The sequence below is a fragment of the Macrobrachium nipponense genome, chromosome 5 (genome assembly GCF_015104395.2).
Source record: "Macrobrachium nipponense isolate FS-2020 chromosome 5, ASM1510439v2, whole genome shotgun sequence".
Taxonomy (NCBI): Eukaryota; Metazoa; Arthropoda; class Malacostraca; order Decapoda; family Palaemonidae; genus Macrobrachium; species Macrobrachium nipponense.
In genome coordinates, this window is record NC_061107.1 from 29884034 (window position 1) to 29897698 (window position 13665).

General features: G+C 36.2%; 2 protein-coding genes across 3 annotated transcripts in view; one reads left to right on the forward strand and one right to left on the reverse strand.

The window, feature by feature from the left end:
• LOC135215271 (guanine nucleotide-binding protein G(s) subunit alpha-like) overlaps positions 1 to 752 on the reverse strand; it is a 27184-nt gene extending 26432 nt beyond the window's left edge. The window contains exon 1 of the mRNA XM_064249816.1: positions 101 to 752. Within this exon, the coding sequence (XP_064105886.1) occupies positions 101 to 209 (109 nt within the window). The 5' untranslated portion in view covers positions 210 to 752. The remainder of the gene's footprint in view (positions 1 to 100) is intronic.
• Positions 753 to 8788: 8036 nt separating this feature from the next.
• The window catches only part of LOC135215273 (nuclear protein localization protein 4 homolog), a 170474-nt gene continuing 165597 nt past the window's right edge, over positions 8789 to 13665 (forward strand). Inside the window, exon 1 of one of the 2 annotated variants that reach the window (XM_064249818.1) lies at positions 8789 to 8946. In XM_064249818.1, coding sequence (XP_064105888.1) covers positions 8944 to 8946 — 3 coding nt within the window. In that variant the 5' untranslated portion in view covers positions 8789 to 8943. Of the gene's footprint in view, positions 8947 to 9040; positions 9343 to 13665 lie in introns of those variants that run through there. The other variant, XM_064249817.1, reaches the window with a different exon arrangement.

The window sequence follows — 13665 nt, forward strand, 5'->3', positions numbered from 1 at the left end:
CCAGAGATCCACACCAGGCCTCTGACGTTCCTGAACACCTTACCCGCGAGCGCGAACTAATTGCGTCTAGCCACCAAAATAACTTCGAGAGATCACTTACCTAATAACAATATTTTGATCGCTTTCTTATACTCCTTGCTCCAGTTGCTTATCTGCTTTTCAATCTCCTTGCTCGCCCTTCTCTCTGGATCTGTGCCACAGAGCACCATACTTGAGGCTTCTTGGAGGGGGAATTTTGGAAGAGATATTTTGAAGGCTGTAGAAAAAACCTTCTCACTTGGATTATATTTCTCTGTTGCGATCGTCTACCCTGCGACCGCGATTTGCGCGCGCTCAAAACTTTTCCTCCAGAGTTATCGTCGCCAATTCTCCCCTGGAGAAAGAAATGTAAGTATCTATGAAGCTGCAACCAACGACGTTATCTTCACACGTAAGTAACACCTTGGTGGGCACTTTCTTCTTATCTTTTACACTCGATAACTTTTCATTCACTTCTCTTTTTTTACGGCCGCTGTTCTCGTTTATATAACCTTTGAAATGTTGCCTTTTTCTTCTCTTTCTCTCTTCACGCGCGACCACTCTTAGTAGGCGGTACGTGGAGCCTTCCAAGTTGTCCTGAAGTGTAACTTCGCCTCTCACCGGTACGGTGACGACGACCGTCCGATAGGAGGGAAGAAAGACGCTTCAAGCCTGCGCAAGGCGTCCCAAGATACCTACTAGACCAACTTCGAACTTCTCCAACCCTCCTCCCATCGCCTCACCCCCATCCCCACGACACCGCTTTTCCCCGTCTGTAACATCGTTAATCTCTTGCTCCAAAAATATGAAGTCACTCAACCATCGTACCTCATATTAGCTTGAATTCTATGATTAATTCGAGAGTATCATTCAGTTAAACTTCAGAATAAACGCTGAGAAATTCGCTCTGCTATATTTAGCAGTTACGTATACGAATGATTCCTTTAGTGAAATTAACTTGTAAAGCAAAAAATTGAAACCCTTTATTTCGTGGCACCTTTTACCCTTGCTCCAGATAACCTATCGGCAAAAAGGAGAGGTCACTGATAGCACGTAAGATCTCGAGAATACTGATAAGAAGAAGGTGTTAAGTCACTGCTGATTCGGAGGATAAGAACAACTGTCCTAATGAACGGGGGTTGTGCTTTGTCGCTCTTATATAATGAAGTTTTGTTCTTCTTAACAGGAGTTCTTCTCTGTTTTTTCCTTTATCTGTTGAGCGATTGCCCATCGTACTATAGATTTATACATTTTCTTTTTCGTCTTCTTTTCATTATTATTATTATTATTATTATTATTATTATTATTATTATTAGTAGTAGTAGTAGTAGTAGTAGTAGTAGTAGTAGTAGTAGTAGTAACCAAAACGAATTAAACAATTAAGCATAAGGTTTTTTTACAAGATATATAGAATAAGATTCTATATACCTTGGGTTTTTATAGGTCAAATGAAACTGGCAAAACAGAAAATCGAGAAGATATTCAAAAAAAACGGAAGCATCTCCTGTAAAATAGCGCATTGTAAGGACAACGCTTCTTCTATATTTTCATTGCATCTCATCATCAAGCCGCGTTGTTCCTTTACCCATTCTGTAGAGCATTTTACGCCTTTCCTTTTGATGATTATAACTATTCTAATATAGTATATTTATATATATTATATAATATATATTATATATATTATATCTATATATATATATTATATATTATATGTCGGGAATCCGTTCCCTCTATGTAATATTATTCATGTGTTTTCGTCTGTGAAAAAATACATTCACAGCGGGGGCCCTATCCCTTTTGTTTACGTTTGTTCGTGCGTGCGTGACGGACACTACCTTTCCGCCCGCACCCTTCTATGTCAACCCAGTTCGTCTGTAATAAATTCTACGGGCTGCTCTTGAGCAAGAGGCCGTGCTGGCATAAAGCCAGCTTAATCTTCAACAACATAATAAATTATCAGTACCCAGCTACCTGTCTTACTCTCTGGTCCTCACACCATAAGAGGAACGAGTGTTCTGAAGTATTTCTTGGTAGAAAAAAAAGGCTTTGAGAACCTTTTAATAAGAGGCCATAGAATCTCAAATATGAAGATGAATAGACCATTTCACGCCGAATAATATTATTGTCCTATTTCTTTGTTCCATGATGCCAGCATAATGATAAAATATAGATACTCATGACATAGATAATTCGTTGATAGTTTTCATGTCAATTGAGGACAAGTAATATCAATGAGCTACTTTTAACCTGTAGGAAGTGTCTCAGTGGGCTGAAAAAGACATCCAAATAAAAAAAATTTTTTATTTATTATTGATGTAATTTAGTCGTGTGGAATATCTCGGTTGTTCACAGTTTCGGATTCCTCGACGGCGAGGACAAAAAACACTTTTAAAGCTACGGTAAGTGGAAAGCTCTATGACAAATGAGCAAGAGCCCGTGCTGGCATAAGGCCAGCTTAATCTAAAACAACAAAGCTGTGACCAGGGGTGTCAGCTGGTCTCTAAAAGTCGCGGGGGGGGGCGGGGGTGGCATCCTGAAAATTATACGGTTAATTTCGCTCGCCATTGCAGAAATGAACATGATTTGGGGTATTTTAATGCCATATGAATATAGATAAATGGACGGTATTAAGGGAAAAGGATGGCTGATTTATTTATCAATATTAGTCAGTCGACAAGTTTATAAATCCGCAATTTGCAGATTGTCTGAAATACGGTACAAGCCTTCTGAGCCATTCCATTTTCAGGTCTACCATTTTGCTAGTTTTAACTCTAAAGCATAATATATTAGTAGAAAAATAATGTTTAATAGGAAAAGCAAAGCCTTAGATGCAGGAAAAATACTATTAAACTCACAGGCAGCTGCTGCAAGCGTTGGCGTTTGCAGACTTCCGGTGTAAACAATGGGATATGTCAGTAAAAATCTAAATGAACAATTAATCTGACCGAAAGCCTAATAGTGCGCCTCAGTGGCGTGGTTGGTATGGTGCTGGCGTCCTACCTCGGTGGTAGCGGGTTCGATTCTCGGCCATTCCATTGAGGAATGAGAGATGTGTATTTCTGGTGAAAGAAGTTCACTCTCGACGTGGTTCGGAAGTCACGTAAAGCCGTTGGTCCCGTTGCTGAATAACCACTGGTTCCATGCAACGTATAAACACCATGCAAATAAACGAAAGCCTAATAAAGAATTACATAATCTATTTGTTTATTATTTTAATATGTGATACTTGTTTGTGTTGAGTATATATTTTGTAATATTATTAATAATAGCCTCATTTCCAGCATCTGTTATATAAACTGGAGGAAAATGAGGTGGGGGGGGGGGGGGGGGGTGACAATTGATATGTTGTCTCCCCTTGAATAAAACGTGGGGGGATATGTCCTCCCCAACCCGCAGATTGCGCCCATGGTTGTGACAGATACAAAAGACAAATAATAATAATAATAATAAATAATAATAATAATAATAATAATAATAATAATAATAATAATAATAATAACAATAATAATAAGCATCATCATCATCATCATCAATTGGGTAGTTTTCTCAACTACTTCAGTAAAACAACACAGAGTTTTTTTGGCTTTCAGTGGTTCTCGTCCCTTCGGCAGAGGACGGGAAAGGAAACTCTTGAAAACTAAGAATTCTATATTGTTACGCTAAGTTGTATATATATTATAAGTATATATAGGTATAACTATATATAATATCTATTAATATATATATAGATATATATATAATTAATTAAATATACTATACATATACATATATTATTATTAATATATAATTATATATTATATCTATATATATATATATAGTAAATATATATATATATATATATGTATATATATATATATATAAACTACACACCAAAGTACCTTTTATATGAACTTGCACGACACTACCGAACTTGATTTTTGAAGAGTCCCTCTTAGTTCACTTTAATTCACCTCTTGAAAGCTGATGAATAACCATTGGTTTCATGCAACGTAAAAATGCCATACAAACAAACAATCAAGCGTCAGGCTTACAACTATCGTTAAATAGTGTCTGTGCCCTGTTTCTACCTTTGACGACCATAATATTTCAGGCGTTAAGATTTTTAGGTGTTATGTCACACTTTTTTCTTATATTGAATAGATACACGATGTTATCCTCTTCTATATATGAACATTGTATTTCCCCAACATATTTCATTATGACAACCCCATCTATTTTCCTGAGCTGGTTCTCGTTGAATTCTGTAGCTAAACGTCATAGTCATCATTCCTCTCTTCTTTCCTTCTTAATTTTATTCTATACCTCCTGTGATTTATTTATTTATTTGCCTCACTTTTCAATGACTCGTGGCGTACTTTCTCAAACGATAGGTATAGCGCTAAATTGTTTTTGGTGCATACTTTTTCAATAATTTTGGATCTGCACTTTTCGTAAGGGCTCTAATTGGTCCCTATACTATTCCTTATTTTAATGTAATTTTATAATTTGAGCATCTGTCGTAGTTTCCCTTTTCTTCCTTACCTTTCTAACCAAGTTGTCCCCGAAAGGCAGGTGATAAATTTCAGTTGGGACTCCCTCGATTAATCAAAGATTTTGGTACATTTTCTATTTAGGGTATCAGTCCCTTATAGAAAACGATGTCCGACCCCCTTCCCCGGACATTCCATCCGTCATTCTCTCTCTCTCTCTCTCTCTCTCTCTCTCTCTCTCTCTCTCTCTCTCTCTCTCTCTCTCAAGACAAAGAAGGACACGGGAAGTCTTAATGACACCAGCGATCATCTAATTTTAGGAGCAAAATTGATAGAGTTTGCATGGTTCAAAGTGTAATAAACAACATGATGCTGATGCTGTAACACATTATCACACTTAGCACATGGATTGTGATAACATTATTGAAATATCACATTTAGGATCCAACAAAACGTGCCTTCTCAATTGCTTCTTCGTCATTAGTCCGGATGTGTTTACATCCACTTCTGATAACGGTCCTTTAAACTGTTAAACTTTTTTTTTTTTATTTAAATAGCTTAATTTGAGTCTTCTCTGCACCACACACACACAGATATATATATATATATATATATATATATATATATATATATTATATATATATATATTAGGAAACTATTGTAACAATGCTACTTGATTTTGATATTCTCTTCATATGCTCGTAATGGTGACGTTATTGATTTTTGTGTTTTGATGTTGATTATAGAGGTGCAGAAACTCCCCCATCCCCTTTCTTTAGGTCAGATTATGTTATAAAGAACTTATGTTTAATCTGAATTTCTTTAGTACCACAAGAAGTATAGATACTACACATGTTCCAGACAAAAGACTGATATCAATACTTACGTTTGGATAAATATAAATAATACAGTTCAGAAGGGTATAACAAATTTAAGTGATCCTTAATGGATCTCATTTTTAATTCCGCCTCGTAGTACCCTAATTTTATTTAGGAATTTAATAAATCACCCATTCAAAATTTCAGCTCCTCTTTAGATTCTGTGAATTTTCTTTCTTTCAATTAATGAAAATTAAAATGAACATATTGATGTCAAGTCGAGCGTAGAGAGAAAAATACCTACTCATGACATGCAAAGATTATCACCGTTTGATGTACGCGGTTAACAGCTGATATTGTGATGACATGCACAAGCTGTAAGTATATGGAAAGTGTACCGGTATGGTAGAGTAATATCGGATACTCTCGCTGACACTACAAGGGATCGGATGCCTCCCCAGGTGTTTACATATTGTCAAACACCTTTGTGAAGTATTGTTTCTCAAATATTGTGCCTAGCCACTGCTAACCTCATTAATGTCAAAGAAAGAAAAGACATTGACTGGCTCCACAATGTCTTCTTTGTTTATGTAGCTTGAACTCACTGATTTAAAGATTGCGCCTTAATAGCAAAGACCTCAAATATTGTCACTTTGTGCGCGTGCGCTTATATATACGTATGTGTGTGTGCAGGTCCGTACCTAGAGTTTTTTTATGGGGGGACGTTTTTCCCAATACTAGACCTTTTTTTTCTGTAAATGTCATTGCATATATAGATATATAAAAAACGAAATACTTGAAAATTGCATTTTAGTTATATTGAAGAAAAATTGTGTATGCGGTTTATGCCCTTCTACCCGTTTAGATGTTACTCAAAGTACTGACTTTGGCTAACAGAATTTTACTTATAATGTTGAAAGTTTGCACTGAAATTCAAGAATATATCTTCAGTTTTTTATTGATTGATTCATTTATTAAGTTAACAGTAACATGCATATTTCTTTATTTGTTGTTATGTTATATAATTTGACTTAACAAAAAAAAAAAAAAAATAAACAATAATTATTTATTATAGTCACAGAATATTGGACTTCCCGAAATTTGGGGTGGGGGGTGTCGTTCGACCACCCGACTCCGACCCCCTTCGATACGGGCCTGTGTGTGTGTGTATTTTTACATTTCACAGGTTGCTCAGTAAGTCTTTAGTGATGCGAATACAAGACTCACACCATCTTCTAGATGCTGGTACCTGTTTACACCTTGTATAATAGTAATATGGCGGGCCTATGGTTGAGGTCCACAGTTCAAGCAATCGTGAGCTAAGCCACCCACTTTGTCTAACTACCTATACCTCACAAAGGAGAGGGAAAGCGAGACAATGGTTGCTGCCATATTCATTCTTTTTCTCCCGAATTTCTGATGGTCCTCAGTGCAGAACATTGTACCATTAGCTGCTCTAAACACCTACATACAAGGTTCGTCTGCAATGCATTGAACCCCCATCTCTGTCTTCACTGTTATTACCTTTCTTTGTCTGTTAAACCATTTATACGACACAGATTTTCCGCGGATATTCATTATTATCCTATTACAGAACTGTATTTGTTTACGTTTTAATAAGTGCAGTCACTTCGCTTGTCAGCTTTTTAAAACTGTCTTTTAAGTCTGGATTATTTTTTTAGCTTGCATTTCTCTTAGACCAACATTTCTATTTTTGTGGTAACAACTGAATTAATATTGATGTGAGAATCGTTTATACTGTCCTCAGTTAATCTCTGTTGCTCATACTGTCTATTTTCTGAACGAAATATTTTCATCAATATTCACTATCAGCTAGTCTATATTTACAATGATTTTAAGCATCACTTATTACTAAAACTTTTTATTTGACCAGATATTGATATTAGTTTACTTGCGTAGTTGATCTGACTATGTATACAATAATTCAAGAGTAATAATTTACTTCCGTAAAGGAGGAAGGTGAATAGATGAAACAGACTGGGTTTAGAATGGAATGGAACATAGAGTTTAGGCCAAAGGCAAACACTGGGACCTTTGAGGTCATTCAACACTGGAAAGGAAATTGAGAGTAGGTAAATATGGAAGGTGTAAAAGGAGGCAAACCTCGCAGTTGCACTATGAAATAATCGTTAAGAGAGGGAAGCCACCAAGATGGAAGAAATGTGATATGAATAGAGGTACGGTAAAAGGATTGAAAGAGGTTGCAGCTAGGGCCTGAAATGACTCTGCAAAGAACCTTTATTAATGCCTACAGTGCATTGCGTGAGGTGCACTGATGGCACTAACCCGCTACGGACCAGATTATTTTTTATATTGTCTGGTAATGTAGTAAGAATGAAGGATATAAGATGATGAGATTGGTGCATAATCAAAAGATGCTACGGAGTGACCATAGGAGACAAAAAATGGAGAGGTATATGTAAAACTGGCGCTCAAATGTCCAGGATTTCCTAAGGACATGCAAGATAAAGGTAATAGGACACTGTGTGTGTAGGTGGGTGAGGCCATCAAGCACCAAATAAGTATCTATATATATATATATATATATATATATATATATATATATATATATATATATATATATATATATATATATATATATAGTAGATAGGTGGATATGATGTGGCTGATCCCTGTAGTTTCTTGCACATGAGATTTCTTTCCTGATTCAACAAGCAATTTAATGATAAATGTAACATTGGCTACAGTCTTGTTTTTCGTTGGGGATATACGTATATATATATATGATATATATATATATATATATAATGCCAAGGTGACCTCGTCGAGCTTGTGGTATCGCGGGTTCGTCTCCCGCTACCTGGACATCATGATTTCTTCAAATTTCTTTGAAGTTGGAGCACAATTAAGGCTTTTTAGTTAGATACAAGCGTATCCAAAATAGAGCAAAGAATTTGAGAAGAGGGTATTGTGGCTATTTAAAACAATTTCCATGAAAACTGGCAAAAATGACCAGTAGATTATATATATATATATAGATTATATATATATATATATATATATATATATAATATATATATATGTGTGTGTGTGTGGTGTGTGTTGGTGTGTTGTGCGCGCGGCGCGCGCGCGCGTGTGTGTTGGTGTGTTGAATAAATATGCAAAAGGTATGTAACATCATATAAGCTTGGCGTTTTAATTATGCAATTCACTTTATTTAATAACGCAGTATGACAACAATGTTGAATCGTTGATGACGGCTCGAGTGTATTTTCAGGATATGACTTGCTAATAAAGACATAAATATTTCAGCCCACTGCAAGATGCCCGTAATGTCTCTCTCATAAGCGTGTGGACTTTGGCATTTTCTTTTTCATTAGACATTAAATTAAATAAAAATTGTAAGAATATGTTAATAAATGGAGTTTAAGGTAGACTGAAGAGTAACTCTCATCTTCATGATAAGAATGCCATCGAAAACTCTAGAGAATTACCGCTGGCCTTCGTTTGGCGAGTGTTTATTTTTGTTCGTGTTGGTGTTGATGTGATTTTGTTTCCCGTGGTATTGTTGTTGCAGTGTTCTTCGTGTTATGCATAGCCTCAGTTCTCCAACAAAACACAAGATTCCTACGGATGGTTGATGAGACGGTTTCACCATGGTGGGTCTTTTGTGGTTGAAGTTATTAATATTTGTCACAGTCCGACTGAAGCTATGTGGCGTGTGATGTGTGATGAGAGGGAATGGTGACCCCTCGGGTCAGTTCAGCCTTTCGGGATGCCGGCTAGACTTCTGAACGGAGCCCAATCCTATCCTGAGTACAGGCCTACAGCCAGGCTAACTAGGTTTTTACTATGCGACTGCCGATATCCTAGCATGGTATTCAGATGTTCAAGTTCGGCAAAATAACCCAGTCGCGCGAGGCAGTTCACTCTTGGCGTAGGCTGGCAGGTGGTGTGTTAGCTTACTCTGCCGTAGCCTAAGTTATAGAAGTTGGGTCGTGTTACTTCAGAAGGCTTTGTACCTAATATTTTTCGAAGCCCCCCAAGCTATGTATGTAAGTAGGTCTAGTAGATATGACGGGGTAGCCGTGTAGGGTAAACAACTGGACCGTGACATAGGCTAGTGAGCCGCCTCTCCTGGAACGTGGACACTTCCCGAAAAAGTACGTGAATCCGCTGACCTGCCTTGAGCATCAGTCAAGGGTTGTAGCCCATCCAGGCAGCACATCGAGACCTCTACGCCCCTCTCGAAGTAGGGTAAAACACCTCTGGCGGCCAGGCGGCCACCTGTGCGATAGCGCAGCCACTTTCCCCAAAAATAACTTTAGCATTGCTAGGGTAAACAATCACGGATGATCCATCGTCATCACGCTGGCCAGGTCTTATTCACTCGATATTTAATTTGTGAAACAAGAAAACAATTACAACTTTAAGCATACCATTCATAAGATTGAAGTTTCGTCAACATCCTAATGTGATATAGGGCAAAACATCACATGGCCTGCAGCAGGCCAACGACTATCAATGCATGCCACCCTCCGAAAAGCTACATTATAACGCGTCCTGACACCGAAGATGGGCATCAGTCGCGACTTGCTGTTGGTGAGAAATGGAGCTAAAGACCTCTACTCTCCTCTCGAAGTAAGTATTTTCTCCAAAGTTAGGAATTAAGGCCAAATTTTAAGATTTAAACAGAGGGTAGTGAAAAGGGTGTCCACGGCAGTGGAAATCTCTCCAAAACGCTTTCGAAATTTTTACTTTCGCTTCAATATTTTAGAAGATTGACGCCATCTAGATGTTTGTGGAGTCGCTTGTGTCAACAAACTTCCCAATTCCTGTGATAAATCCGCACACCACTTGTACCCACAGACGCTGGGGCACTTTCATCACAACAATCGGGACACGGTCCCTTACCAGGACGTTTTTAAGTAAACAACTTTTTTGGTAGAAGACGACGACAAAGAGCGTGCACTTAGATAATTTTTTAAATAAATAGTAAAACATCAATATTTTACATATTTATGATAATTAATTTGAAAATATTCGTTATTGAAAAAGTAACTCGATTCTGACTCAAATTTAAGTAATTATTTTTCGTAATTAGAACGTCCTGTATTATGACATCACAACAGCTTGACTTTCGTACCTATTGTAAATAATTGCTATACTCAACTTTCTTGCAGAACAGTTTACCATTTATTGATGCAGATTATCAGCTATTCATTTAATTGTTATAATCGTATTGTGCATATATATCTTTATTATTTACTTTTTGGATATATGAAGATGTTTTACTGCCGGATTATCACCGTAGTGTGACGCAATCGTTTTCGGTCCCTGGGCCTCTGTCTGTTTTCGCACCATAAGAAATCATGGGGCCGAATTTGCAATGACCAGAAAGATGTTAAAAGAGGAAAGTTAGCATTGAGGGGCATATGTTTTGAATGAGAAAAATACAAATTTATTCAATAGCTATCATGTAAAAAATATTTGATTGCAAAAAACTTGATTGACAACTAAGCTGCATACCTACTATGGGTTTCAGAGACAGTGCAAGCAAGTTTTTTGGCAATATTTCTGTAACGAACACTCGTAACAGAACGAGATTTTGCTATAGTGCATTACACCCAGTGCCGTAATTTATAAGGGTATCGTGAATCACTAATCGTAATGAATAACGACACTTGTCCTTGTACCAAGAGACAAAAACTCCATTATTCAAAAATGGATACGAACATGCTTAAAAAGCTCCACCTACCCTCTCCCCCCACCTCCACTGCCACCCCTGTCCTTCCTTTCTCTCTCTCACTCTCTCTCTCTCTGTTGCCAATTTGTATGTTTTCACCCTCCAAACTGGGTATAAGACTTACACAAAACGTGGAAATTGGTGAAATTAGGCTATGTATTGGAAGTATATACAGTGGTCCCCCTGTATTCGCGGGGGATGCGTACCAGACACCCCCCCCCACCCCCCGTGAATAGTTAGAACCCGCGAATGTTTGGAACCCCTATAAAAATGCCAAAAACAGCCTATTTTGTTAGTTAAAACTCAAGAAAAACCCACTAAAAATTTTCATACTTGGTTTTTTTAATAGATTTATTACAAAAAGTGCATTTTATGATGAAATTAAAAAAAACCAGGAATTTATGGTTATTTATCATAGAAAAATACCGCGAATGCGCAAATTTTCCACGAATAATGCGGGAAACGTTCCCGAGATATATCCGCAAATCTGGAGAACGCGAATATGGGGGGTCCACTGTATACATAAATATTAAAGCAATTTTATCATTATTGCATTACAGTAGGGCCTCGTTAATCACAGGGGATAGGGTCCAGAACCCCCCGTGATAAGTAAATACCCGTGTTATCCTGGTACCCCCCCTGAAAATTGCTTTAAACCGCCTACTTTAATAATTAACCCACCCAAGACCACAATTTCAATGTTTATAACTGCCTACTTTAGTTCAAGCACCAAATATTTCAAGACAGTTTCAAAGTTATTCTTTCCTATCTTCAATTTCCCCTGCATCAGATCAGCAAACAAAATTATAATTACCTAACAATTCCTCTATTTTCATGATTTGGCTGCTGCACCAAACTAAAAGTACATAGTATATCTATTTTGTGAATGAACATATTTATGATAAAAAAACATGATTTACTGTAATGATTACAGCACCCAACTATAATATTAATGTATAAACAGCAAAATACAGCAATAAAAATCTACTTTTGTCTTTTGTTTACGTTTAGAATCAGCTGATGGACGTTTATTACCGAAAGAATTATTTTGGAAAACAATTTAGTTGCTAAAAGAAACTAATTTATTAATGGAATTATTATTATTATTAACTTTGTATATAATAGTTTATGATATTATGATACAGTAATTCATATTTCATTGAGAGAGAGAGAGAGAGAGAGAGAGTAGCTTGTAACGAGAGTAACTTGAATAGCTTGAGATAGCAGCTTAGGACGAAAATAGCTTGAGGGAGCAGCTTGGGCCTAGAGTACTGTTGACTGTCTTAGCTCGAGAATAACAATGAAATTTGTATTTTAAATATTTTATGATGATAAGAAATGAAACATAGATAGTGATAAGATATTCTCTTGTATACTGTTTTAATATGTGATAATCATTGAGTCAACTATAAAAGTTGTATTGAAGCACAGTTTCGTAAATCACAGAAAGAATAAAAATATGGCAACACATATTTTTATTCTTTCGGGGACCATCTTGTTCTTTTATTACGATAATAATAGATCAGTATTATAGTTTTTTTCTGTAAGTGATGAGAGAGAGAGAGAGTAGCTTGTGACGAGAGTAACTTGAATAGCTTGAGATAGCAGCTTAGGACGAGAATAGCTTGAGAGAGCAGCTTGGGCCTAGAGTACTGTTGACTGTCTTAGCTCGAGAATAACAATGAAATTTGTATTTTAAATATTTTATGATGATAAGAAATGAAACATGGATAGTGATAAGATATTCTCTTGTATACTGTTATAATATGTGATAATCATTGAGTCAACTATAAAAGTTGTATTGAAGCACAGTTTCGTAAATCACGGAAAGAATAAAAATATGGCAACACATATTTTTATTCTTTCGGGGACCATCTTGTTCTTTTATTACGATAATAATAGATCAGTATTATAGTTTTTTCTGTAAGTGATGAGAGAGAGAGAGAGAGATTTTGCTATTCACATTCATAGTATTTGAAAATTTGTGAATGAGTTTTATTCTAAAAATGCATTTAGTCATGAAAAGAAGAAGAAAACAGTAATTAGCGAATCTTGCTCTATGATAAAATTCGTGATTTCGTTAATTTTCCGGAATATAAGTAGCATTTGGGCTTCACAAAAAAAGTAAGTAAAGTGACTTATGACAGAGTTTAGAGGATACGTACATAAAAATACATCGGTACTTTGTAGAACGGTGACGTCACGGTGGTCATATGTATTTTTTTCGTGAATGAATATACATTTATGATAAAAGATAGTTACTGTACTGCTTAGAGTACCATACTGTAATATTAATGTAATCACATCAAAATAGAGTAATCATTGTTCATTGTATAATGTAAACTGTAAAGTGTATTTTTGTCTTTTGAAAAATGGATTCCCCAAGGAATTATTCCTTGAAGAGGCTTTTTATTAAGATATGCCAATAATATATAAGATTTGCGTTTTATTATGAATATATGACAATAATATATAAGGTAAAAATGGTTTTATTACGTTTACGCTTCGTCGCCGATTGCAAACAACATACGATAATCTATGACAATTATCGTTTGTATGACTGCAGTGTTCAGAAAAGTTGATTACGTTATACCAAAACAATAATGAAGTTCAAATTGAAAATTTATGTTTT